Source organism: Pogoniulus pusillus, chromosome 44 (assembly GCF_015220805.1).
Source record: "Pogoniulus pusillus isolate bPogPus1 chromosome 44, bPogPus1.pri, whole genome shotgun sequence".
In the NCBI taxonomy this organism is placed as follows: Eukaryota; Metazoa; Chordata; class Aves; order Piciformes; family Lybiidae; genus Pogoniulus; species Pogoniulus pusillus.
The window spans coordinates 1,125,099-1,150,245 of NC_087307.1; the positions used below are offsets into that span (position 1 = coordinate 1,125,099).

General features: G+C 52.7%; 1 protein-coding gene and 1 pseudogene across 1 annotated transcript in view; one reads left to right on the plus strand and one right to left on the minus strand.

Annotated features, from left to right (window-relative positions):
* Positions 1-25,147, plus strand: part of LOC135192796 (deleted in malignant brain tumors 1 protein-like) — a 157,323-nt gene that overhangs the window by 34,372 nt on the left and 97,804 nt on the right. The window contains 1 exon segment of the mRNA XM_064176179.1: positions 13,748-13,773. Coding sequence (XP_064032249.1) covers positions 13,748-13,773 — 26 coding nt within the window.
* Positions 22,298-25,147, minus strand: part of LOC135192820 (deleted in malignant brain tumors 1 protein-like) — a 28,330-nt pseudogene continuing 25,480 nt past the window's right edge.

Genomic DNA, 25,147 nt, shown 5'->3' on the forward strand with positions numbered 1-25,147 from the left:
CTCCCTAGGCAGCACATTCCAATGCCTGACCACTCCTGCTGGGAAAGAATTATTCCTAATACCCAGTCTAAACCTACCCAATGGCCATTCCCTCTTGTTCTGTCACTATATACCTGTGAGACTAGACCAGCAGCTGTCACCATGCAGTAGTAATGGACAAAGCAGAGACAGCTGTGGATGGATTTCTTGCTGACTGAGGACATGAGTTGACAAACATGAGCAACCTATCACAGTGTCACAGTATCATAGTATCACAGTATCATCAGGGTTGGAAGAGACCTCACAGATCATCAACTCCAACCCTTCACCACAGAGCTCAAGGCCAGACCATGGCACCAAGTGCCACGTCCAGTCCTGCCTTGAACAGCTCCAGGGACGGCAACTCCACCACCTCCCTGGGCAGCCCATTCCAGTGTCCAATGACTCTCTCAGTGAAGAACTTTCTCCTCACCTCCAGCCTAAATTTCCCCTGGCATAGCTTGAGTCTGTGTCCTCTCGTTCTGGCACTGGCCACCTGAGAGAAGAGAGCAACCTCCTCCTGGCCACAGCCACCCCTCAGGTAGTTGTAGACAGTAATAAGGTCACCCCTGAGCCTCCTCTTCTCCAGGCTAAACAATCCCAGCTCCCTCAGCCTCTCCTCATAGGGCTGTGCTTGAGGTCTCTCACCAGCCTCGTCACCCTTCTCTAGACATGCTCAAGCATCTCAATGTCCTTCCTAAACTGGGGGGCCCAGAACTGAACACAGGACTCAAGGTGTGATCTAATCAGTGCAGAGTACAGGGGCAGAATGACCTCCCTGCTCCTTCTGGCCACACCATTCCTGATGCAGGCCAGGATGCCACTGGCTCTCTTGGCCACCTGGGCACACTGCTGGCTCATGTTCAGGTTGGTATCAATCAGCACCCCCAGATCCCTCTCTGTTTGGCTGCTCTCCAGCCACTCCAACCCCAGCTTGTATCTCTGCATGGGGTTGTTGTGGCCAAAGTGCAGCCACACTGCACTGCGAAGAGCATTCTTGAGCCCATCTTGGAGGCAGGAACTAAGGCGATGAAGCAAACTCCCATGTCCAGCTGCAAAGGGTAGGATCTGCTGGCCACAGGAGGCTGACCCTACAATTGTTTTCTTTAAGCCTTAACCTGTCTGTGCCTTCCACATGTACCAATCTTAGCCAGCTGAATACTCCTCCTCTAAGTTTGGCATAAAAGAAGCTGTATCACCGCAATAAAGGGAGCACAACTTTAACTGCATTGGTGTCTGCATTGTGGCTCTGGCCACGATTTTCACTGACAGACAACTTCTGCTTTCATGCAGGACCCCCTTTTATTACAGACAGAGCTACTTTTTATGCCATACTATGAAAAGAGCATGAACATTATACAAATGGTGTACAACCTTGCTTTTCCCCTTCATGTCTTGTTTTCCCCAGGCCACCTGCCCTGTTATTCTAGCTGCTGCTTCTCTCCCATGGGGGAGACGTCCTGTAGTGTGATGGTTTGGGTGTTACCTGTCCCCCACACTTTAGAAATCACCCAGACTAGTCTCAGCCAGCTCTGGGAATATAAATGAAGCTATTTATTTACAGCTAGCACAATGTACAAGCAGATAGTTGCAGTATATGCAGTTATACACAGAAATATACAAGGTAAAAGGTAATACAGAAACACAACTCCCCTCCCAGAAACCTGAATCCCCAGGAGGGGCTCTCAACCACCCCTGCACCTCCCCCATCCCCTCTCAACCTTACCCCAGTCCTAAAGAAGAATAGAGGTTCAGCCAAGAGGTTATGAAGCAAAGGTGAGTGGCAGGTGAGGTTAGGGAGCTGCAGCTCAGTCAGAAGCCCAGCCAGAGTGAGATGAAATGGCCAGAGTGTTATCTAATGTTTTCCTTTCTTCTCCAACAAGACTCTGAGGGGAGTAGACATCACCATTGTTTTCCTTTCACAGCCTATGATCTACTTTTTCTCACCAAAACATTCTAGCTAGCTTCAAACAAACACATGTAGCTTCTGGAAATCAAGGCTGGTCATGGCCACCTGTCCTGTTATTCTAGCTGCTGCTTCTCTCCCATGGGGGAGACTTCCTGCAGCTTCTGGAAATCAAGGCTATTCACTCTCCACACAGCTCACTACTTTGCTTTCTTGCAGTTCTTCTTGCATTCCCACAATTCCCCCTTTCTGTTTTAACAATTAAAGACAACCTGATTCGTTTAGGACTCTGTCTAACTGATCTTATGCAGTAAAATTCTACATTAAAAGCTACAATCAAATGATTAACAGAATAAAAGCAAGCCCCCTAAAAATCCACGTTCTAAGGTTTAGACCAATAAACCAGATTTTTGGATTCATCTAAAACAGATCCTCCCCAGGAGTTTGAAGTACAGACTCAGTTTGCAGCTGTTACAGCTGCTGTAACTGGCTTTGAAGTTCTTGTTTTAAAGTAGACACACTACCTTTTAATGCCAAGTCAAAAGCTCCTGGTAAATGCAGTCTTAGGTTAGTTGACTCTAAGGTTTGTGTGCATGGCTGTCACTGCCATAGCCTTCACTGGCCACTGTCATCAAAGGAAGGGACTTCAGGTGCATGGGTGTCACAGGCCGTGCTGCCATAGCATTAGGGGGCTAATAAGAGACAGGGCAAGGGCCTGATACAAGCCAATCCAAATCCAAATCCGTTTATTGCACTCCAAGCATGGGGTTATGTACTTTTCTATCACAAGGCTACATAAGAAGGTTATAAAACCATCTCAGACTCCAGCTGGTTATGTGCACCTGCGTTAGGACTACATTGGGATTACACACTGCTTGGCAGACATTCATCATGTTCTCTCAACACCACCTATATTGTGTCTGACAACTCTAAGTCAGCAGAGATAGGCAAAAACCACAGACTCCAGGCTTACATTTGCTTACATTTGCTACACCATTCTCTAAGGTCATTCCAACCCTGCACTTTATCTCTAACTCAGCACTTACTGAACTCTCTCCTGTCCATGGCTGGACAATAGGTGCACCACAGTCACTCAATTCTATAAAATCACTGCATTTAATACTACCCTATCCAACATTTCCCCTTTTTCTGTTTTATTAAAAAACAAACACAGTGTGGTGGAGGGGCCACAGGCCCGAAAATAGAGGTCTCCCTATGCCTCTACATGCCTGGACATGCTGTTCTGCCAGGACCCATGGTAGTAAACAGGTTGTGTAACACACACACACCCAGTCTGTGTATCCCTGGGGTCCACCCATGTGATCCCCATATTTGGGAGGGTCCAGGCAAACAGCCTCTGCCTATTAAGGTAAGCTTTGGCTTACTGCCAACCTGATTGGTCACTTTAGATGGCCAAAGGGTCACAAATCTTGGCTCACAGTCTATAAAGAGGGGTGCAAAGGAGCACCATGTGTTCAGAGTGTTCAGACTTAGCTGTTCAGAGTATTCAGACTCAGCTGCTCAGACTCAGCTCTGATCAGATCTGTTCAGATTCAGCTCTCTGACCCTGTCTGCAGCGCAGCTCAGCTCTCTGATCCATGTAGCAGCATCCTGCTGCCCTGACTTGCTTGCAAGGCCTAGACATAGAGTCTGGCCCTCACTTGCATGCTTTCCGAGGCTCAGACCTCATGCATTGATTTCAATTCGCAGTTAACCTGTCTGTGTACTTTAGAAGCAGAGCACATTCAAGCCTGCACCTGATACATATACAGGGAGGCAATAGCCCCCTAAGCCTAGAGCCAGCTGTGCATACTGGCCACCTATCTTGCATTTATCTATGGAGCACAGACTCCCAGCTTTAGCCTGGAGAACCAGGACAGCAGACCTTCTAGATTGTCTTTGCAGACAAACACAGCCTGCTAGCTGTGAAAGGACCATGCCAGAAGCTGCACGGACAACATCTGGCATAGGAAGAAGTTCTTCACAGAGAGAGTGATTTCCCATTGGAATGGGCTGCCCAGGGAGGTGGTGGAGGCACCATCCCTGGGGGTCTTCAAGAAAAGACAAATTCAGCTTGTTTCTTTAAGAAACGAAATAGTTATGTTTGCAGCAACTGCAAGGGGAAGAAAAACACAGGAGAGAGGGAGGGCAGCGGGGGAAGGTGATAACGCCGCGGGATGTGGGGGGGGAGGGAGGCTCGTATAGCTCGTCTGAGCCGTCCGGTCTCTCAGTCCCCATCCCTTACTGTCTCCGTTGCTTCTACTTCTTTTTCTTCTCTGTTGATCATCCCTCTGTCTCTCTGGTGTTTTTTTTCTCTTTTTCCTGTGTTACTGTCGGTAGAGACGGGGGGGGGGGGGGTGGGGGGGTGGGGTGTCTGTATTGTCAGGTGCTTAGCAGAGTCCTGTGGGCAGGTCACCAGGCAAAGTTGGTACACACGGCTGCAGGAGTGCTGAGAAACTTTTAAAACTGAGAAATCTTTGATGCTGTTGCCGGAGATGAGGAGAACTTGGGAAACTTTATAGACCAAGAGCGTCCCGTACTGGTCTTTTCCAAGCGCCGCTGTGCATCAGTGGCTGTGGGACTGACTACGACGGGAAGACCGAGCCCTGGCGCTCCAGGTGCGAGAGCATTAAACACAGAGGATGCCTTTTGTCCCCCATCTTGCTTCTCGCCGGAGAGTTTAGTGGTAGCCACCGCCGCCACATCCTTCTCCATTTTATACCTTTTTATAGCATTAACAGTCTCTTGCCAAGGCACTTGAAGCTTCTTAGCTGCTGGATCCCCGTCTATTACTGCATCCCACAGTTCACTGCCTAACGCCCTCCATTCTGCTTCATCAAAATATGACTCAGGGGTTTTAAAAAAACCCTTAGCACAGCCATATGCACAAAGTCCTGGCAAATACTTGGTATTAAAATTCACTTTGCGCTTTTCTAAGAAGCAAGATAGCAAGGAAAGGGCTACCTCTTTATCCATGCCGCGGCGTCCCGCTTGCCCCCCTTGCAGCGACGAAGGCTGCCCGTCTTGTCGTCAGCCTCGGGCCCCCCTAATTGGTCCGCCACCCCGTCCTAGCTTCGTCCTGCTAGCGGGCGTCGCTCTCCTCCGACGGCCCGCTCCGCCGGCCTGTCCTCCTCCGTGTCTCCTAGGGTCCCCCAAATCGGGGTCCCTGTTTCGGGCACCAATCTGCGGTGAGGCAGATCTCGCGGAGAAGGGCTGAACTCACTGTGCAAGGACACTGCACAGTCCAATGTGGATCAAAAGCGAGTGACAACTTTATTTAGTAGCCGCGCGCTTATATGTGTTACAGATAATATATGCATACAGGTAAGAAGCTAAATGGCTGAATCTCTAAATACCCCATTTGCATGGTGCACCTACTTGCTACGTGCAGCTGCAAGCAGCAAACTACTTCTTATCTTATTCAGAGTTAGCTGTATCCTGCTCTGCTTGAGCTGTCCGCCGACTCATCAAGGACAGCGCCTCCCTAGCTAGCTATATTAAATGCTGCCTTTGTTTATTCAATATGTCTTTGTTTCTTCAATGTGGCCTTTGTTTCAGTGTGGCCTAGCACAGCCTTAATTTAGTTCCATATACTCATCCTGCTTGCCCACCTCTAAGTCATGTCCATTTTCCTTTAGCCATTCTGCAACAAATTTCTCACCTCCCCCTAATAAGGGAGGCATAGCGAAACCCCCCCTGCAGCAGGCAGTGCTTCCTATCTTCCTGCAAGGGCCATTTGCAAAAAGACAACAAGTAGAGCACTTTAAGCACTGCTAACAAAACAGTTGTTTCCCATCTTTACCTGTGAGTGGGGATTGTTGGAAACACATGAAAATACCTAGATTAAGCCTGATCAAAACCTATGACCTGCCAGTGGAGCACCTGGGTAAAATGACTCTGGGTTCACCAATATGGTCAGATGGTCATAGTCTGTTTAGTTCTGGTGTTACAGAGCCTTAGATGCTTTCCTGCAAGAGGTGTGCACAGCTAAGACTGGTTACATATAGAGGGTACAGGGTTACAGGTGAGGCATGGATAGGGTGACTTAACCATAACAATCTGAGGGTCAGCCTCTGGGGCTGGCTAACTCTGCCCACGTGCAGCTGGCACTCCATGCCCTGCAGCTGCATGTGTGGGGTTGGCTTGGGTTCTAATTTAAATTCCCAGAATTTGATAGAACCAACAACAATTTGTAGAGTGCCCTCCCCTCTTCCCCCTTCTTTCCCAAAGGAAGGGGTTATATATATATAGAGAGAAAGGTAAACACACCCAAACAAATCAATCTCACTCAATTTGGAAGTTAAAAAGAAAAGTTTAACAATAACTTAGAAGGGTATCTGAGGTAGGGAGGTTTCCAAAGGATAGGGAAGGGAAAAAATAGCAAAATACAAAATGTCTAAATCCAACCCAAGCTGTGTGATGGTGACTTTGTCTGCCTCGTGTCTGCCACGTGGTCTGGTGCTATGAAGGGAGAGATGTGCAGAGAGAAAGAGAGAGAGGAACAGGAAGTCCCCCTCCTTTTATAGGACAGGAAGTGGGGGGGGGAGTGGGCTAACCATCACCTGGTGGTGTGACCCACCCCTGGGGAGGGTCAAGACCCCTAGGGTCAGGTTCAGGGTTACTCCCCCTGGAGTGTTAACCCTATACAGAGTTGCTCCCCAGCGCCTGGTATCTTAAGTCCCAAGATGGGCCCAAGGACACTTCCCAGCACGAGTTGCTCAACAGAAAGAGAGGGAAATGTTGGAGAATTTCTTGCTAGCAGAGGACATGAAATGATAAACATGAGCACCATGTTTCCAGTACAGCCTCTGGACAGATGTTACTCAGAGAAGAAAATTGTATTCTATAATATTTCTTCTCTTTGTGTGCAAAAGAAACTTTTCTTCTCCCTTTACTTTCTTCTTTGCACAAAACCAATGTTTGGGTTACCCTTGCTAATGTAACAGGACAGAGTTCTCTTCGTTTAGCCACAGCATCCTCAGAAAATCCCTTTTCAACATGCCTGGTAGGTTTGCAGAGCACTGCAAAAACATTAGTCTATGCTTTTGCTCTCTTTGTTTTATTGTTTCTTTTTTTTTCATGCTTATTTCCATGGTCTGGTTGACTGGCTAGGGCTGGGTGCTAGGTTGGCCTGGATGAGCTTGGAGGTCTCTTCCAACCTGCTTGATTCTATGATTCTATGATTGCAATGTATTCAGAAAATGATAGAACATTCCACTGCTGAATTTCTCTTTGTTCAACAGAGAGGGGGAGATGTTTGGTACAGTTATGTTACATACAGTGATTTTATAGGGATGTCTGAATTTGGTAGACTGAAGCACAAGCCATGGGCTTGAAAGCAGGCTGCTGAGCTGGGTGAAAGTGTCTCTGAAAGAATCATAGAACCATTGAATCAACCAGATTGGAAGAGACCTCCAAGCTCATCCAGGCCAACCTAGCACCCAGCCCTAGCCAGTCAACCAGACCAGGCACTAAGTGCCTCATCCAGGCTTTTCCTGAAGACCTCCAGGGACGGTGCCTCCACCACCTCCCTGGGCAGCCCATTCCAATGCCAATCACTCTCTCTGCCAACAACTTCCTAACAACATCCAGCCTAGACTTCCCCCACCACAACTTGAGACTGTGTCTCCTTGTTCTATTGCTGCTTGCCTGAGAGAAGAGGCCACCCCCCACCTGGCTACAATGTCCCTTCAGGTAGTTGTAGACAGCAGTGAGGTCACCCCTGAGCCTCCTCTTCTCCAGGCTAAACAACCCCAGCTCCCTCAGCCTCTCCTCATAGGCTTTGTGTTCCAGGCCCTTCACCAACTTCGTTGCCCTTCTCTGGACACATTCCAGCATCTCAACATCTTTCCTGAACTGAGGGACCCAGAACTGGACACAGCACTCAAGGTGTGGTCTGAGCAGTGCTGAGCACAGGGCAAGAATAACCTCCCTCGTCCTACTGGCCACATTCTTCCTGATGCAGGCCAGAATGCCATTGGCTCTCTTGCCCACCTGGGCACACTGCTGCCTCATCTTCAGCTACTATCTATCAGTACCCCCAGCTCCCTTTCTCCCTGGCTGCTCTCAGCCACTCTGTCCCCAGCCTGTAGCGCTGCTTGGGGTTGTTGTGGCCAAAGTGCAGAATCCTGCATTTGGCCTTGTTAAATGTGGTTTGTAAAACAAGAGGCCTCCAGTCTAATTGTTTTATGGCCTTCACAGCCTGGTACCATTTGGTGCCTGTTTTCTTACTTAGACACCATAACTGCCTCCTTAGGATTAAGTTGATTAATGCTCTGAAGGACTAAGGTAACACAGCTTTGCTAAGAGAAGTTCTTGTGCCTTGTTGGAAGGTAAGAAATACGTAGCTGATATGTCCTAGCAATTGCTGTGTAACCCTAACGTAGTCCTAACCTAGATGTACATAACCAATCAGGGTTTAACATGATTTGTAATCCTCCTATGCAGCCTTCTGATAGAAAGTATCTAAACCCATGCTTAGGTGTCATAAACTGGAACTTGCTTATGTTAAGCCTTCTCCCCATCTCTTGTTACCCTATTACCAATGGTAACTGGCCTGTGGCAAAGCACCACACCAATCTTCTCTGCTGCACCTTCCTCACCTGATGTCTCTCCAGCAAGTCCTTGCTCTGTACTATGAGTGCAGTGCTGTGAGCCCACACACTCCCTGCTCACTCTGAGAAGCTCAGTGCTCATCTCAGGTTTCCAGACAAACTCAGCTGATTCCCAGCTCTACCCAGGACCTGCCGCAGGGAGCTGCAGAGCTCTGGCATGTCCCCACACAGCCAGAGCTGCTCTGAAGGGCACAGCAGTCCTGGGAAGCTGGGCAGGAGGGGCATCAGGGAAAAAGCGTCAGCCCTCCTCTCCCATCAGTGCCAAGACTGGAGGCCAGCACTGGCAGGAGCAAATGGATGCCAGAGACTGCCAACCATCAGCCAGCAATGTGCCCATGTGGACAAGAAGGCTAATGGCATCCTGGGGTGGAATAGAAGGGCTAAGGTTAGAGTTTGAGAGAGGTTTTCTCTTCTCTGCCCTGCTGAGACCACATCCGGAATATTGTGCCCAGTGCTTGGACCCTCAGTTTAGGGAGAACCAAAGGGAACTGCTTGGAAGAGTCCAGTGCAGAGCCACAAAGATCACACCATCACAGTATCATCAAGGTTGGAAGAGACCTCATAGACCAACAAGTCCAACCCTTTACCACAGAGCTCAAGGCTAGACCATGGCACCAAGTGCCACGTCCAGTCCTGCCTTGAACAGCTCCAGGGACGGCGACTCCATCACCTCCCCGGGCAGCCCATTCCAGTGTCCAATGACTCTCTCAGTGAAGAACTTTCTCCTCACCTCAAGCCTAAATCTCCCCTGGCACAGCCTGAGGGTGTGTCCTCTTGTTCTGGTGCTGGCCACCTGAGAGAAGAGAGCAACCTCCTCCTGGCCACAACCACCCCTCAGGTAGTTGTAGACAGCAATAAGGTCTCCCCTGAGCCTCCTCTTCTCCAGGCTAATCCATCCCATCTCCCTCAGCCTCTCCTCGTAGGGCTTGTGCTCGAGGCCTCTCTTCAGCCTCGTTGCCCTTCTCTGGGCACGCTCAAGCATCTCAATGTCCTTCCTAAACTGGGGGGCCCAGAACTGAACACAGGACTCAAGGTGTGGTCTAACCAGTGCAGAGTACAGGGGCAGAATGACCTCCCTGCTCCTGCTGACCACACCATTCCTGATGCAGGCCAGGATGCCACTGGCTCTCTTGGCCACCTGGGCACACTGCTGGCTCATGTTCAGGTGGGTATCAATCAGCACCCCCAGATCCCTCTCTGTCTGGCTGCTCTCCAGCCACTCTCACCCCAGCCTGTATCTCTGCATGGGGTTGTTGTGGCCAAAGTGCAGCACCCTGCACTTCAAGCTATTGAACGCCATCCCCTTGGACTCTGCCCATCTGTCCAGGCGGTCAAGGTCCCGCTGCAGAGCCCTTCTGCCCTCCAACTCAGTCATATCTGCTCCCAGCTTGGTGTCATCTGCAAACTTGCTGATGACTGACTCCATGCCCTCATCCAGATCATCTATGAAGATGTTAAAGAGGATGGGGCCCAGCACTGATCCCTGAGGGACACTGCTAGTGACAGCTGCCAGCTGGATGTGGCACCATTCACCACCATTCTCTGGGCTCAGCCATCCAGAGATCATTAAGGCAGTGAAGCTCTCCCTGCTGAGGACAGGCTGAGGGAGCTGGCTCTGTTTAGCTCGGAGAGGAGGAGACTGAGAGGTGCCCTCAGTCATGCTTCTATGTGCATGGCAGTGTCAGGAGGATGGAGCCAGATTCTAGTCAGTGATGTCCAAGCACAGGACAAGGTCCAATGGCTCAAGCTGCAGCAGAGGAGGTTCCACAGTAACAGGAGGAAAATGTTTTTCACTGTGAGGGCAACAAAAGAGTGGAGCAGGCTCCTCAGAGATCTTGTGGAGTCTGTTTCTCTGAGACATTCAAAACCCTCCTGAATGTGCTCCTGTGTGACCTACTCCAGGTGATCCTGCTCTGATGCAGGGCTTGGACTGGATGAGCTTTTGAGGTCCCTTCCACCTCTAAGGTTTTGTGGTTCTGTGATTCTGCCTTGTCTCCAGGATCATCCTCACCCAGACAGCTTTTGCCACGCCCTCCATTCCCTCTTCCAGACCCACTCCCAAGCACAGCACCCCCTGGGGAGCATCACAGAGAACCTTTGCTGCTGGCACCTGTGACAGGCAGGATGGAAATGTCTCTGCCAGCAGGAACAGTGCCTGGGGACCAGGGGCTCTCGTGGCCCTGCAGCCTGACCCTGAGCCTGCTGTCCCCACACATGTCCCTTCCCCACCACCATGTCTTTGTGCTCTGCTGCTCCCAGGCATCTCAGGCAGGCACCCACCCCCAGGCAGACAGCAGCAGCTCTGGGGCAATCTTCAAAGCTTTTATTCAGAACCAGTGTGGAGGGTTCAGAGTTGGGGGGAAAAGCAGAAGAATTGCCCTGCTGCCTCTGCTGGGAGCCAGAGCCAGTTCCTGGTGCCTGTGTCTGTCCCAGCTGCACAGAGCTCTCCTCCCTCACAGCTGCAGCCAGCCCAGTGGCAGGGATGGGCTCAGCTGGCTGAGGGCTCAGGGAGCCTTGTGGCCTGATCTGCGCTGTTGCCCCCTGTGCCCTCAGGGGGATGTGCAGCAGGAAGCTCTTCAGCATCCTCATAGTCTGTGCTCTGAGGGGACAGGGTGCAGGTATCTGGCCCAGCTCCAGGGCCCTCAGCACTGCTCTGTGAATGCAGATCTGCCCCTGCAAGCAGCCAGACAGCAACTGGGCATTGGCCCAGAGGTGCCCCTTCTCCTCTGGGCATTAATTCTCTCCCTTCCTCCTTGCACTTCTGAGACATTCAGCTCTCTCACACCCTGATGCCAAGGAGAAAACCTGGGGCAGGTTTCCCCATGGGCTCTCAGCCTGATGGTGATTCTCCTGGTTCCAGGAATGGCTCCCCAGGAACCAGCAGTAATCTCTTACTTCTCACCTCCAGGTGTATCTCTGGGTCCTAATCCTTCCTCTGGCCCCCTGGGCATTTCCCTGGCTCCCTGCCCAAACACAAGAACCTGTGCAGGGTCAGAAATCTCCCTGGCATCATCATAGTCATCCACTGGGTCATCTCCAGCCAGGACAGAGACATCTGGGAGGAGAAAGGTGCTGGTGACAGTCAAAAGACAGATCCTGCTTAGGAGTGGAGAGGAGGAAGTGCAGAGTTGTGGAGCTCAGACATTGGTGTTGGCAGCACCAGAAGGCAGCCCTGCCCATGTCCTGCCCAGCACCTGTGATGACACTCAGTGACACCACTGCTCTTCACCTGCCTGCAGGGAGCAGACACCAACCCCTCCCTGCCCCCGTTACCTGCTGTTGACTCCAGGCCATCCTCCTCCTCTCTGTCACAAGGCTTGGGCTGCAGCTGACCCATGGATCCCTCTAAACAGGAGCCTGGAGAAGGTGCAATAGGCATCAGTGTGCACTCTGGGGACCTGGCTTGTGGGCAGTGCTGGCAATGTGGGAGCCACTGAGCCAGGGCTGAGTGAGGAGAAGTGCTCAGGGCTCACTGTGCTGCCCCAGGACAAATCCTGTCTCAGAAGGGCTCTGCAACTGCTCTGGGACAGCCTCTTGCCTTAACCCTTGGGTGCCACCTGGGGTGCAGGGGCAGGCAGACAGAGCTTGTCCCTGGTGAGAACAGGCAGGAATGATGAGGGGGAAACTTCTCACCCAGGTGCAGCCCCTGGCTCCACTTCCTAGTGTCCTGGCAGCCCTTCAGCTGTAAGGACTAGGGTCCAGGGGGATACAAGGGCCAACCCTAGGAGAGGGGTATGGTAAAGAGCCCTGGAGATGTGTCCCCCATGATGGACACAGACCCACCTGAGTCACTGAACCTCTCCTGCTTCTCCCACGAAGGGCTGGATCCAATGTCCTCGTACACAGCCTCAGGGACAGGCTCCCAAGTGGTCTGGGAAGCTGGGGACAGAGCCAGGGCTAGCAGAGGTACAGGCAGGCAGGCTCAGGACCCCACTCTGCTCCTCCAGCCCTGTTCCCCAGAGGAAGCTCAGAGCTGTCCTCACAGCAGAGACCTATTGTGGGGTTCTGCCACCACTGGCACTTCCTCAATGATGGCAGTGTCCCCAAGGAGGTGACCTGAGGCAGCAACAGCCTTGCACATTCTCCCCAGGCACAGCCCTTGTGCCCCTCTGGCTCCTGAATCAGGTGTGCTGGGCCAAGCTCCCACCTTTACATCCTGCTGCTGCTGCCCCCTCTCTGCTCCAGGGATCTGCACAAGCACCTGGGCAGCCAGCACCATGCACACTGGTCCCTAGCACTGCCCATGCACTCAGTGCCACACCACAGCACCCTTGGCCTTTCAGGAGGCATCTTGCCCTGGCACCACGGGGGAAGCACCAACCTCTGCACCCAGCCCTGGCACTTTGCACTTGTCCAGCCAGGAGGGCCAGGAGCAGGCAGAGAAGGGCTCCCAGGACGATGCAGATGATGACAGGCACTGAGACACTGCTGCTGCTGGTCCGACGGCCCCCAGGGGCACCTGCATGGGCAGCAGCAGAGCAAGGGCAGCAGCAGGCCAAGGACAATGTGTGGCCAGCACACCCCAGTGTTTAACCCACTACAATGAGTGCAGACAACTGCAGGGGTGAGCAAAGGAAAAGCTCTCACCCCAGAGGGGAAGAGACAGCCCTGTGCAGCCCCACACCACTGCCCCAATGCCATCTTTGGAGATTTCACCCCCCAGAAAGGAGCCAATTCCCTCCTGCTGTGGGTCAGAGCCTGGCCCTGGGCAGATGCAGCCCTGGCAGGGAGGAGAGGTTACCTGCTCGGGGGGTTGGTGCTTCTGTGCTGGGTGCATCTGCAGGGGAGGAGGAGGAGAGCTGGGCTGAGAGGGTGCTTGTGCAGGGAGCAGGGAGCCTCCTCTCTGACACACTGTGTGCAGGTGGGAACAGCCCTGACACATGCCAACAGAACTGCCCCTCCTGTGGGGCTGCTCAGGATGCCCAGAACAGAGCCCAAGGCCCTGCTCCAGCTTGTGCTCAGATGGCACAGGCAGTGCAGGAACTGCCCGGGGGCTGCAGGGCTCTGCTCACAGAGGCTGGAGAACATCCAGCCAGGCAGCAGCTGCTGCCCACTTGGCACCAGGCTGCCATGGCCTTGCTCTCTCTGGGGCCATGAAGGCACCCAACGGGGAAAATGCTTTCCCAGCTCCTTGCCCCTAGCCCAGAGAGGGCTCCCTGCCCCTCACTCACCTGAGCAGCTCACAGCAGCATCCTCCTTGTGCCGGCAGACACCGCTGTCCCCAGGCCGGGCCCAGCACTCCTGCAGAGATGGCTCTGTGCCCTGGCACTCCACCTGCTCCAGCCAGATGGGGCCTGTCCCCTCCCCAAAGGCAGCCTCCCCCGGGGCAGACAGCACAGGGCCACAGCCCAGCTGCCTGCATGCCACCTGGGCATCCTGCCTGTCCCAGGAGTCGTCGCACACCGTGCCCCAGGAGCCGTGCAGCCAGACCTCCACTCTGCCTGAGCACCTGTGCTGCCCTCCCACGGCACGAATCTTCTCCCTGGCTGGAGAAGGCAGAGCCCTGCCAGGGCAGCAGGAGAGCAGGCAGAGCCCTGCCGGCTGACAGGGGTGTGCAGAGGAGCAGCTACCTGTGCAGCTCCTGGAGTCTGGGCATGGGGCCGAGAGATCTGCAGACACTTCTGGTCGTTTCCCTGCAGAAGGAAATGCTGCAGTGGAAGGGCTGCTGGACAGGGGGGGTGCAGCTGAGAGTGAGGCTGAGCTCTGCTTCTGTCTCCCCCTGCCTTTTCCCTCATGGCAGTGACTAAACCTGTGTCACTCATTGGGGCATACAGCAGTGTGGACACTGATTGCCAGAAAGCATTGGGAAGCTGCCCATGGCTTTCCTTCAAACCTCCTGGTCTCTAATTAGACCTTCACTGGAGACATCTCAGCCTCACTCATTGCAGCACAAAGACAGGGCCTGCTGGGGAAGATGTGGGGGTCTGAAAGCTGCAATCTCCCTTTTGATATGAGGTATGGCAGGTACAGGATCCATCTGGGCCCTGTCTTTGTGCTTGGTTGGAGCCAGCTGGGAGCAGGATGTGGGGGGCATGCTGGTGCCCATCTAGCTCAGAATTACCATGGCAGATGATGTGGGTTTCATCTCTCAGGTCTTCACAAGGGTGCAGGTGCCAGGGAGCAGAGGGACACTGCCAGAAGGAGCTGTTTCTCTCCCCACACTGCACTCGATCCAGCCAGGCAGCAGCAGACACCCTAGCAGAGGGCAGGTTTGTATCCAGGTCCCCTCTGTCCCCACAGCCCAGCTCCTTGCATGCCAGTGAGACAGTTCTGGGAGTCATTGAGTTGGAGCAGACATTGCCCCAGGTGCCATTGTAGAACACTTGCAGGCGCCCGGAGCAGTTGCTGCTGTTCTCCAGCCTCAGGGCCACGAACTCTGGGAGGAAAGGACACAGATGAGATCAGGCTGGTCTGGGGCTGTGAGAGCAGGAACACTCCTGCACCTCCCAGGCCCTCAGCCAGACAAAGTCACTCCCGACATGACCCCCTTGAAATGACAGGCAGGGAAAGGACCCTGAAGAACAGGCAGCCCTGCACTCCCTGCTGAGCCTTGAGGACAGCTGATCTCATCAGGTTACCCAATGGCACTGAGGGGACACCTGAGTGCAGTGGCATCCTCTGGCTTGGCTTGGGCAGGCGCACAGAGGCAGCAGGAAGAGCCTTGTCCATTGCTCTGCCCCTTCCCAGCCTGCCCAGGCACTGTGCTCCCAGCACAGCTCCCAGCACACACCTGAGCAGATGACTCCGGCGTCCTCCTTGTGCCCGCAGTCGTGCTGCCCCCAGGGCCCTGCTGGGCACTCCCAGAGAGCAGCTTCGGCCCCGGAGCAGTTGACCCCATCCAGCCAGATGTGCCCAGAGCCTGCCCCGAAGCCAGCGGAGCCAACCGCCTGCAGCGTCCCTCCACAGCCCAGCTGCTGGCAAACGACGCTGGCATCGGCCAGGTCCCAGCTGTCATCGCAGACGCTGCCCCAGCTGCCCTGCGAGTAGATCTCCACTCTGCCCTCGCAGCGCCCGCGGCCCTCTGCCAGCCGCACCTGCCGGCTGCCTGCAGCAGGAAGAAGCCCCAGCTGCTGTCAGGGGCTGCTGCCCAGCCAGCACACAGCCTGGGGGCCCTGGCAGTGCCACTCACCACTGCAAGCGACCCCCACATCCTCTGCAATGCCTGCTGACAGCAGGCTCTGGGGCAGGGAGGTGTTGCAGAGCTGCAGGCTGGCTTCTTGCCCTGCACACCGCACCCCTCGCAGCCCCACGGGGCCCTGCCCTCTCTCAGCCTTTGGCAGGGTGTAGGCTGCCTCTGCCTCTCCGCACCGCAGCTGCTGGCACACCATGCTGGCCTCCTGCATGTGCCACTGCTCTGCCAGGACCCTGCCCCATGTCCCACGCCGCAAGATCTCCTTGGGAAGCTTTCTCCTGCAGCGAAGTATGGAATGTAAACATCAGACCCTGTGTATAGGGTTAACACTCCACGGGGAGTAACCTTGAACCTGACCCTAGAGGTCTTGGCCCCTACCCAGGGGTGGGCCACACTCCAGGTCATGGTTAGCACACTCCCCCCACTTCCTGTCCTATAAAACAGAGGAGCTTCCTGCTCCTTGTCCTCTCTCTTTCCTTCGCTCCCTCTCGACACACACACGCACACTGCATACCAGCACACCACGTGGCAGCCACGAGGCAGAGACACCATCACATTGCTCGGGTTGTATCCATTCCTTTTTGTATTTTGCTGTTTTTCCCTTCCTTATCCTTTGTAAACTTCCCTACCTCCAATACCTTTCCTAAGTTATTGTTAAACTTTTCCTTTTTAACTTCCAAATCGAGTGAGATTGATTTATTTGGGTGTGCTTATCTCTCTCTCTCTCTCCCTATCTTTGGGAAAGGAGGGGGAAGAGGGGAGGGCACTCTATAAATTCTATAAATTGTCATTGGGTCTATTAAATTTATTAGAGTCTCTGGGAACCTGCATTTGAACCCAGGACACCCTGTGATGAGAAGTGTCCTTGGAGCCTCGCAGGCTCCCAGGGGCCTAGGCTGAGAACCATGAGCAACCCACGCACAGCTGTCAGGGCGTGGAATCTGCCGGCCCCTGTGGCGGGCACAGCCCAGGGGGCTGACCCTGGCCAGACCCCTGGGTGGGAGCCTCAAGGTGTTTACTGTAAGCTAACCTATCTCTGCCTTACACTTAACTTGGAGCCAATCTGTACCTTCCACTTGTACCAATCTTAAGCTAAGTTAGTTGTGTACACCCCTTTTGGGGGCTATAAAAGTCGTTGCGTCACCCTAATAGAACGCACTGCTGCACAGTAGCCACAGAGTCGACTCTCAGTGCCCCGATCTCTCGCCACACCAGTCTCCGTCCTCCAACTTATGGCGCCCGAACACACTGATTGAACCTCCGGATAGCTACGCAGCCAGGTATGAAAAACCCATGCTTGGGACCACCCGCAGCCGCAGGCCTGCTAGGCTGCAACCCCGGGCCTACTAGGCCGCGAAGATCCGGGCCTAGGCCGCAACTCCGGGCCCTGCAGGCCGTGAAGGTCCGGCCTCCTAGGCCGCAACTCTGAGCCTTCTAGGCCGCAATTCCCAGCCTGCTAGGCCGCAACCCCGGGCCTGCAGGCCGTGAAGAATGGAGCCTTGCGCTCGGCCCCCGGGTTGTTACAGCCTCAGGGAGGGGCTGAGGCATCACTTCGCTTCCACATAGAAGAAGCTGGCAGAAACGTAAGAGATCGGACGCTACTATAGCCCCTGCTGGGGAAACACGCTATTTTTCCCTTTTTTTTTCTTTTTTATCTTCCCTCTCGCTTGACCCATTACTAACCATGGGGGACAGTGTCTGCTAATATGGGTGTGCTATAGAGATAGGCGCTTATTGAAGATTGGAACCGCTCATAGATATGGGGATGCTTTAATAACGTGGCTGTCGTGACGACGAATGCAACCATACAGATAGGCATGTCCTGGGAGCGGTAATCGTGCATAGTCAAGTCCTCCCCGGAGCAGCTGCCGCCGGAAAGCAAACCCCCCCCCCTCCCCCCCTGCACGCTTATGGAACCTTGGCGCTGACATGGAGCCTCCCAGCCGCCCTCCCCTTCTTCCACAGCTTTTTCAAAGTATCAATGACTCCCTCTGGGGGACTTGCGAACCAACCACACAAGCACTTTTGGATAAACAAGTAGCAATTTCTCTCCTCTTGAACTTTTTGGAAAAGCGAGGAGTCTCCATGTCGAAGAAAAAATTGACCTCCTTAGTGGCATATGGACTAGTAAGAGGACACTTTCAAACCTTGGACTCTCTTTTCAATGAATCCGAATGGCGCCGCTGTGGCGATACTATTTTTGACCAGGCTATTGATGGTGACAAAACGGCCAAAAGCGTGCAAAAGCAATGGCGCGATGTCACCAATTGCTTAAAGAAATATAAAATGGAACAGGCCCTTGCAGCTTCGGCGGCGGCATGCCTTGCTGATGGCTTGGACATTCAGGGGGAGAGACCAATAGAGGCACTGGTTACACCAGCTAGTTCCCTCTTTTCCGACCTGAAAATTTCCCTGGGTACAGTGGTGCCTTTGATGACCCTCCCCAGTGCGTCTACTGTTCCGATGCTGCCCGCAGTGCCCCAGCAGCTGGTGCCGCCAACTCAAGACATTCCGATGCAGCCAGCAACGCCCCAACAGCCGGCGCCGCCGACCCCAGATGTCCCGGCACAGCCTGCGGCGCCCCAACAGCCGGTGCCGCCTACTCAAGATGTCCCGATGTAGCCTGCGCTGCCCCAGCAGCTGGTGCCGCCAACTCAAGACGTCCCGGTGCAGCCTGCAGCGCCCCAACAGCCATTGCCACTGACCCAAACCCCTCCGTTATACCCTACGCTGCCTCAACAACTGGCGCCGCTTCCCCAAGACGTTCCCGATGTCCCTGCCATTCCGGTGCAACCGCCAGCGCCCCCGCTGCCAGCGCCACCGCCCTACTGTGGTCCATTTTCCCCACTCCTGCCTTCTGCTACCATCTCGCCACTTCCGGTGCAAACTCCCATCTGCCCCCCCGGCTGCAGCGGTCCCGAGGTGGGCTTCTGCCGCGGAAGCCAGTCCTTCTTCTCAAGCCCGGGAACCACTGCCCGTGATTAACTCAGACACTAGTGACTCCTCACAGTCCGATGCTGATGACGCTATTGACAACGTTGCCGACGGCCTGCAGAAACTTAAAATAATACCTCCTGGTGATGCCCAGCCCTCAGCGGCACCACAAACTACAGAGATCACGGGAAAGACTCTTCAGCTTACACCCGCCCATCCACAGCATTGGTGGCGTGCCGTTATTCGTGACGCCCTGCTACAAGGAGACTGGGAGGCAGCTGCTGCTCTGGAGAGTGCAGCAGCATTCCCAGTCGTGGCAGCACGGACCACAGACGGACAGCCAGGAGCCACTCACATGGCTCTTGATTGGAAGCTTCTTATGCAATTAAAAACACCAGTATCTTCCCACGGCTTGCACTCACAACTGACTAAGCAATTGCTGAATTACATCTTTTCCACCCATGTGCTATGCCCAGCAGATTGTGAGACTGTTGCGAGACTGATCTTAACACCATCCCAGTTCATGTTGTGGGAAAGGGCATGGCGTGATGAGTGCAGGAAGGTGGTGGAGCAGCCACGACAACTAGGCAACCCCTTACTTAATGTTCAAGCAGACATACTACTGGGAAAAGGGGCCTTCAGCTTGCTGGACACCCAGATACGTCATCCCTTTGAGTGGCACCATGCATCCATGACAACTGCCCAAGCAGCTTTTAATATGGTACCTACAGAATCAAGAACACCTAGCTATACCACCATTAAGCAAGGCTTAAGTGAGGACTACAGCCACTTCATCGATAGACTGGCAGCTGCAGTTGAAGCAGCCACTGAGTTAGATGCTGCAACCAGACAGGCCTTTTTTCGAACCCTAGCTTTTGAGAATGCTAATAATAAAACCAAGCAGCTATTGTCCATTCTGCCTAGGGAGGCCTCAGTGGATGATATGTTGGAGCGAGTTGCTTGAATGCCTACAAACCAGCAGCAGGCATTTGCTGCAAACCAAATGGATCAAGTTCTGGACAAACACACACAGCTCGTAATGGCAGCACTGCAATCTGTTGATGCAGGAAATCATGGCCGTTGGGCCAACAACCCACGGAACCCCTGCTTCCGCTGAGGCCTAACTGGACACTCATGTGATCGTTGCCCACAGGCTGTGGTCTGGTGTGACAGCTGCCAGGTTAACATTCATGCAACTGCAGCCTGTAGGCGTTCGGGAAACTACCAGTGCAGAGCGGGAGGCAGCCGCGCGAGGACACAAATCGCTGCTCCACCGATGCCATCTGGCCAGCAACCTCCGGCAGCCTCGGGTTGGATCTTACAACAGCAATGAGCATCACTTTGATTGACAACTGCCCAGTCCGCATCACTACCTCCATGAAAGGCCCATTAGTGACAAATGGCAAACCCACCGGCGCATTACTCCTGGGAAGGTCCTCTGCAGGGCTGAAAGGACTGCTGGTCATTCCTGGGGTGATTGATGAGGACTACATCGGAATCATACAAATTGTTGCATACACTAACAGCCTACCTATCGTGGTGTCAGAAGGCAGTCACATTGCTCAACTGGTACCACTGACTAACCTGCTACAGGACATGGCCCAGGGCCATGCTTTGCCACAAAGAGGAGAACAAGGTTTTGGATCTATGGGTGGCTTAGCCATGCTAACCCTGTCTCTGACTCAACGACCGTTTACATCAGCTATCATTACTAATGGTCAGGACACAATAACTATGGACGTCCTCCTGGATACGGGTGCCGATATGACCGTCTTTTCCACACCTGCATGGCCCTCACACTGGCCAGCAAGCCCAGCCAAAAATGGTGTTGAAGGCATTGGTGGAGTATCTCAGACTCTGACAAGTTCACAGCGAATCAGTATAACCATAGATGGGAGGACAGGCCACGTCTTTGCAACCATCGTACCTCTCCCACAATGCGTGAATGCGCTGATTGGTAGAGATGTCATGACACAGATTGGAGTCGTGATAACTACTCCGCAGGTAATTTTTCAGCAGCGGCCACTGGACGGCAGCCGCCCATAATCAAACTCCAGTGGCTTTCTAATACACCGATCTGGATAGATCAGTGGCCGCTGTGAAAAGAACGGCTGCAAGAAGCACACAAGCTCGTCGAGGAACAACTTGCTGCAGGCCATATTGTACCTTCAACCAGCCCATGGAACACCCCAATTTTTGTAATACCAAAAATGTCAGGAAAATTTCGTCTCCTACATGACCTTCGAGCCATTAACGATCAAATGCAAGTTATGGGTGCTCTTCAACCGGGCCTGCCTTCGCTATCCATGATACCAGAGAACTGGTAATTACTTGTCATAGATCTAAAAGACTGTTTCTTTACAATTCCACTGCACCCTGCAGACTGTCAGTGTTTCGCCTTTATCTTGCCGGCCATTAATAAGGAGCATCCAGCACGCCACTTCCATTGGGTGGTCTTGCCCCAAGGAATGAAAAATAGCCCAACAATGTGCCAACTCTACATCGACTTTGCGCTGCAGCCCATTCAACAGATGTGGAAAACAGCCATCATCTACCACTATATGGACGATATCCTAATAGCCCAGCCAGAGCCCTTCCTCGATGCTCATCTGCAACAACTCATGGCGAAACTCCAGGCTGTAGGACTTCAGATTGCCTCGGAAAAAATGCAGAGCGAAGCTCCATGGAAATATCTAGGCTGGTACATAGCCAAAAACCTCATTCGTCCCCAGAAATTGCAGCTGACTACCAGTATTACCACACTTAAAGATGCTCAGACATTGATGGGGGACTTGCAGTGGTTGTGCCCTGTTATAGGGTTTACAAATGACGACCTACGACCCTTGAGGCCACTGCTACAAGGCACAGACCCTGCCAAAAAGGTCGAACTCTCTGACTTACAGAGGGAGACTATACAGAAGCTCAGTGACATGATCACCAGCAGATGGGTAGAACGAGTGGACCCGAGCGTGCCTATTGACTTATCTATAATTAAGGGTGAGCACTGTATCTTTGGGGCTATCACACAGTGCAAATCTCGATCAAAGGACCAACTATCTGTTCTGGAGTGGTTGTTTACAACCATGCAGCCGCAAAAAAACATAGCGACACAGACATATACGATAGCCCAGTTGATCAAGAAGGGCAGGAGACGGCTATTGGACATCGCCGGAACAGAACTGGATACCATAAGACTACCTATCAAACGGGACGACCTGGAATGGTTTTTATGCCAATCAGAGGAGCTGCAGACCAGCCTTCTGAGTTTCCCAGGCCACATTTCTGTACAGATGTTGAAGTCTAACACACTCCGGTGGATGAGTCAGCAAAACTGGATAACTAGGCCAAAGCAGTCTCTTTCTCCCTTGCAGAATGCGGTTAATGCATTTACAGATGCAGGACGGAACTCACATAAGGCTGCTGTGGTATGGCACTCAAGGACAGGGTGGCAAAAACACGTTTTGCAGGGGACGGCCACGGACTCCTTGCAAACCCTGGAATTAACCGCAGTGGTGTGGGCCCTAGTTAACTGGCTCGATGCCCCCTTAAATGTAGTAACTGACTTAATGTACGTAGCTGGAGTGGCACGAAGAATCGAGGACTCTTCTATCAGAGAGGTTAAGAATCAACATCTATACCAATTACTACGTTCACTATATGCTGCCATAGCCCAGAGAATGGCTCCATATTGCATTATTCATATCCGTAGTCATAAGTGGGAGATAGGTCTGGGGGAAGGAAATGCTAGAGCTGACAGGTTAGTGGCACTACCTGGACAGCCTGCCCCACTTGATCAATTTTCCCTAGCCAGAGAAGCCCACGCTACCTTTCATCAGAATGCAAAAGGACTGAAACGCCAGTTTCAGATCTCTAACAATGATGCCAAGGGCATTGTACGTTCCTGCCCGGTCTGCAGCCATATGGGGCCGGGATTAGGATCGGGTGTGAACCCAAGAGGACTCAAGGCTTTAGAATTGTGGCAGATGGACGTTACTTATGTTCCCTCCTTTGGCAGACTGCATTACCTCCATGTTACTGTTGATACCCATAGCAAACATATGTGGGCAATGCCGCTGACAGAAGAGAGAGCCGTTCACGCTATCAAACATCTAACAGGGTGCTTTGCGGTGATGGGTGTGCCAGAAAGAATTAGAACAGACAATGGCCCTGCATAGACCAGCGAGAAGTTTCGGAGGTTTGTGCAAAAATGGGGCGTTACACCACTGGCATAGCCAATTCACCCACGAGCCAGGCTATTATCGCGCGCACCCATCAGGTGATAAAAGGTTACCTTGAAAAGTTTCGGGACATAATTGACCCGGCTGAACGTGTGAGCAAGGCCCTGTTCATTATTAACCATATGTGTATTTTTGGTGACGATCCAGGACCACTTGCAGAGGTGCATTCAGGTTTGGTACAAAAGGGAACACCTCCAGTGCAAATGACAGTTATGTATAACGACCCCAAGACAGGACTATGGGGAGGTCCAGCCTCTGTGATTTATCTGGGACGAGGGTATCACAGTATCACAGTATCACAGTATCAGCAAGGTTGGAAGAGACCTCATAGATCATCAAGTCCAACCCTTTACCACAGAGCTCAAGGCCAGACCATGGCACCAAGTGCCACGTCCAGTCCTGCCTTGAACAGCTCCAGGGACAGCGACTCCACCACCTCCCCGGGCAGCCCATTCCAGTGTCCAATGACTCTCTCAGTGAAGAACTTTCTCTTCACCTCCAGCCTAAATTTCCCCTGGTGTAGCTTGAGGCTGTGTCCCCTTGTTCTGGTGCTGGCCACCTGAGAGAAGAGAGCAACCTCCTCCTGGCCACAACCACCCCTCAGGTAGTTGTAGACAGCAATAAGGTCACCCCTGAGCCTCCTCTTCTCCAGGCTGAACAATCCCAGCTCCCTCAGCCTCTCCTCGTAGGGCTGTGCTCAAGGCCTCTCCCCAGCCTCGTTGCCCTTCTCTGGACACGCTCAAGCATCTCAATGTCCTTCCTAAACTGGGGGGCCCAGAACTGGACACCGTACTCAAGGTGTGGTCTAACCAGTGCAGAGTACAGGGGCAGAATGACCTCCCTGCTCCTGCTGACCACACCATTCCTGATGCAGGCCAGGATGCCACTGGCTCTCTTGGCCACCTGGGCACGCTGCTGGCTCATGTTCAGGTGGGTATCAATCAGCACCCCCAGATCCCTCTCTGTCTGGCTGCTCTCCAGCCACTCCGACCCCAGCCTGTATCTCTGCATGGGGTTGTTGTGGCCAAAGTGCAGCACCCTGCACTTGGAGCTATTGAAGCCATCCCATTGGCCTCTGCCCATCTGTCCAGGCGGTCAAGGTCCTGCTGCAGAGCCCTTCTGCCCTCCAACTCAGTCACATCTGCCCCCAGCTTGGTGTCATCTGCAAACTTGCTGATGACTGACTCGATGCCCTCATCCAGATCATCTATGAAGATGTTAAAGAGGATGGGGCTCAGCACTGATCCCTGGCACCATTTACCACCACTCTCTGGGTCCGGCCCTCCAGCCAGTTCCTAACCCAGCACAGAGTGTTGCCATCCAAGCCATGGGCTGACAGCTTAGCCAGCAGTTTGCTGTGGGGGACAATGTCAAAGGCCTTGCTGAAGTATATGTGTGTCTCTACTCAGTCAGGTCCCTTATGGGTTCCTTCACGCTGGACCAAGGCTGTACCTGGAAATTGCAATAGCAGCAACCCCCTGCTGAGTCAGCCGTATGGACAACGAACACAGCCTGTTTGATTTCTCAAGATATAGACTGGGGTCTTGATGACTTTATCAGGCTCTGGAACTTTACTGTTTTTTCTGACTCTAATTGTAATATATTTTGTACTCTAGGCACTTGTTTGGATAAGATAGTGATGCTTATTAATTGTATTGGATTTTTAGGATATTTTCTTTAACACCCCCCCCCCCCCCCTTTTTTTTTCTCTTTTACTAGGCTTATAGGTTAAGACAGTATTATAGTTATAGATTTTTCCTTAACATATAGAAATGTTGTAGAATTTTGTCTTTTATATAGTCGCACAGTAGATAGTAAAAAAAAAAAAAAAAAAAAAAAAAAAGGGCGGGCAAGGAGGAAGAGGAGCTAGAAAGATAAGGAGAGAGGTATGGAGAAACACTGCAGTTTCTTTGGACACATCACACAAATAAGATCAGTGGATTTGTCAGCTTAGGTACTGAATGTGCTCGTATTATATTTCATCACTTGTCCGTACAGGCCTTAAGGTGGATACCAGCTTGAGTATGATTGGCCTGTCCTCTCATGAAGCGGTAAGAGTTGTGGTAAGATCTTGGGAGAATCATTGAGATAATGGTTATGAGTATTTGGATGATGAGGTTTTGGATCTTGGCTAATGAATTTGGATATTTTCATGAGCTTCAGTGATTGTAGCCTAATGGAATAGATCCAGTCTGGTCCCTTTGGTGAAGGCCAAAGCCCACTTAAATTGGCACAAGATGGCGAAGTGATTTCTTTATCTCTTGCAAGGGCCCTGCAGGGGATGAAGAAACACTGCCCTAAATTC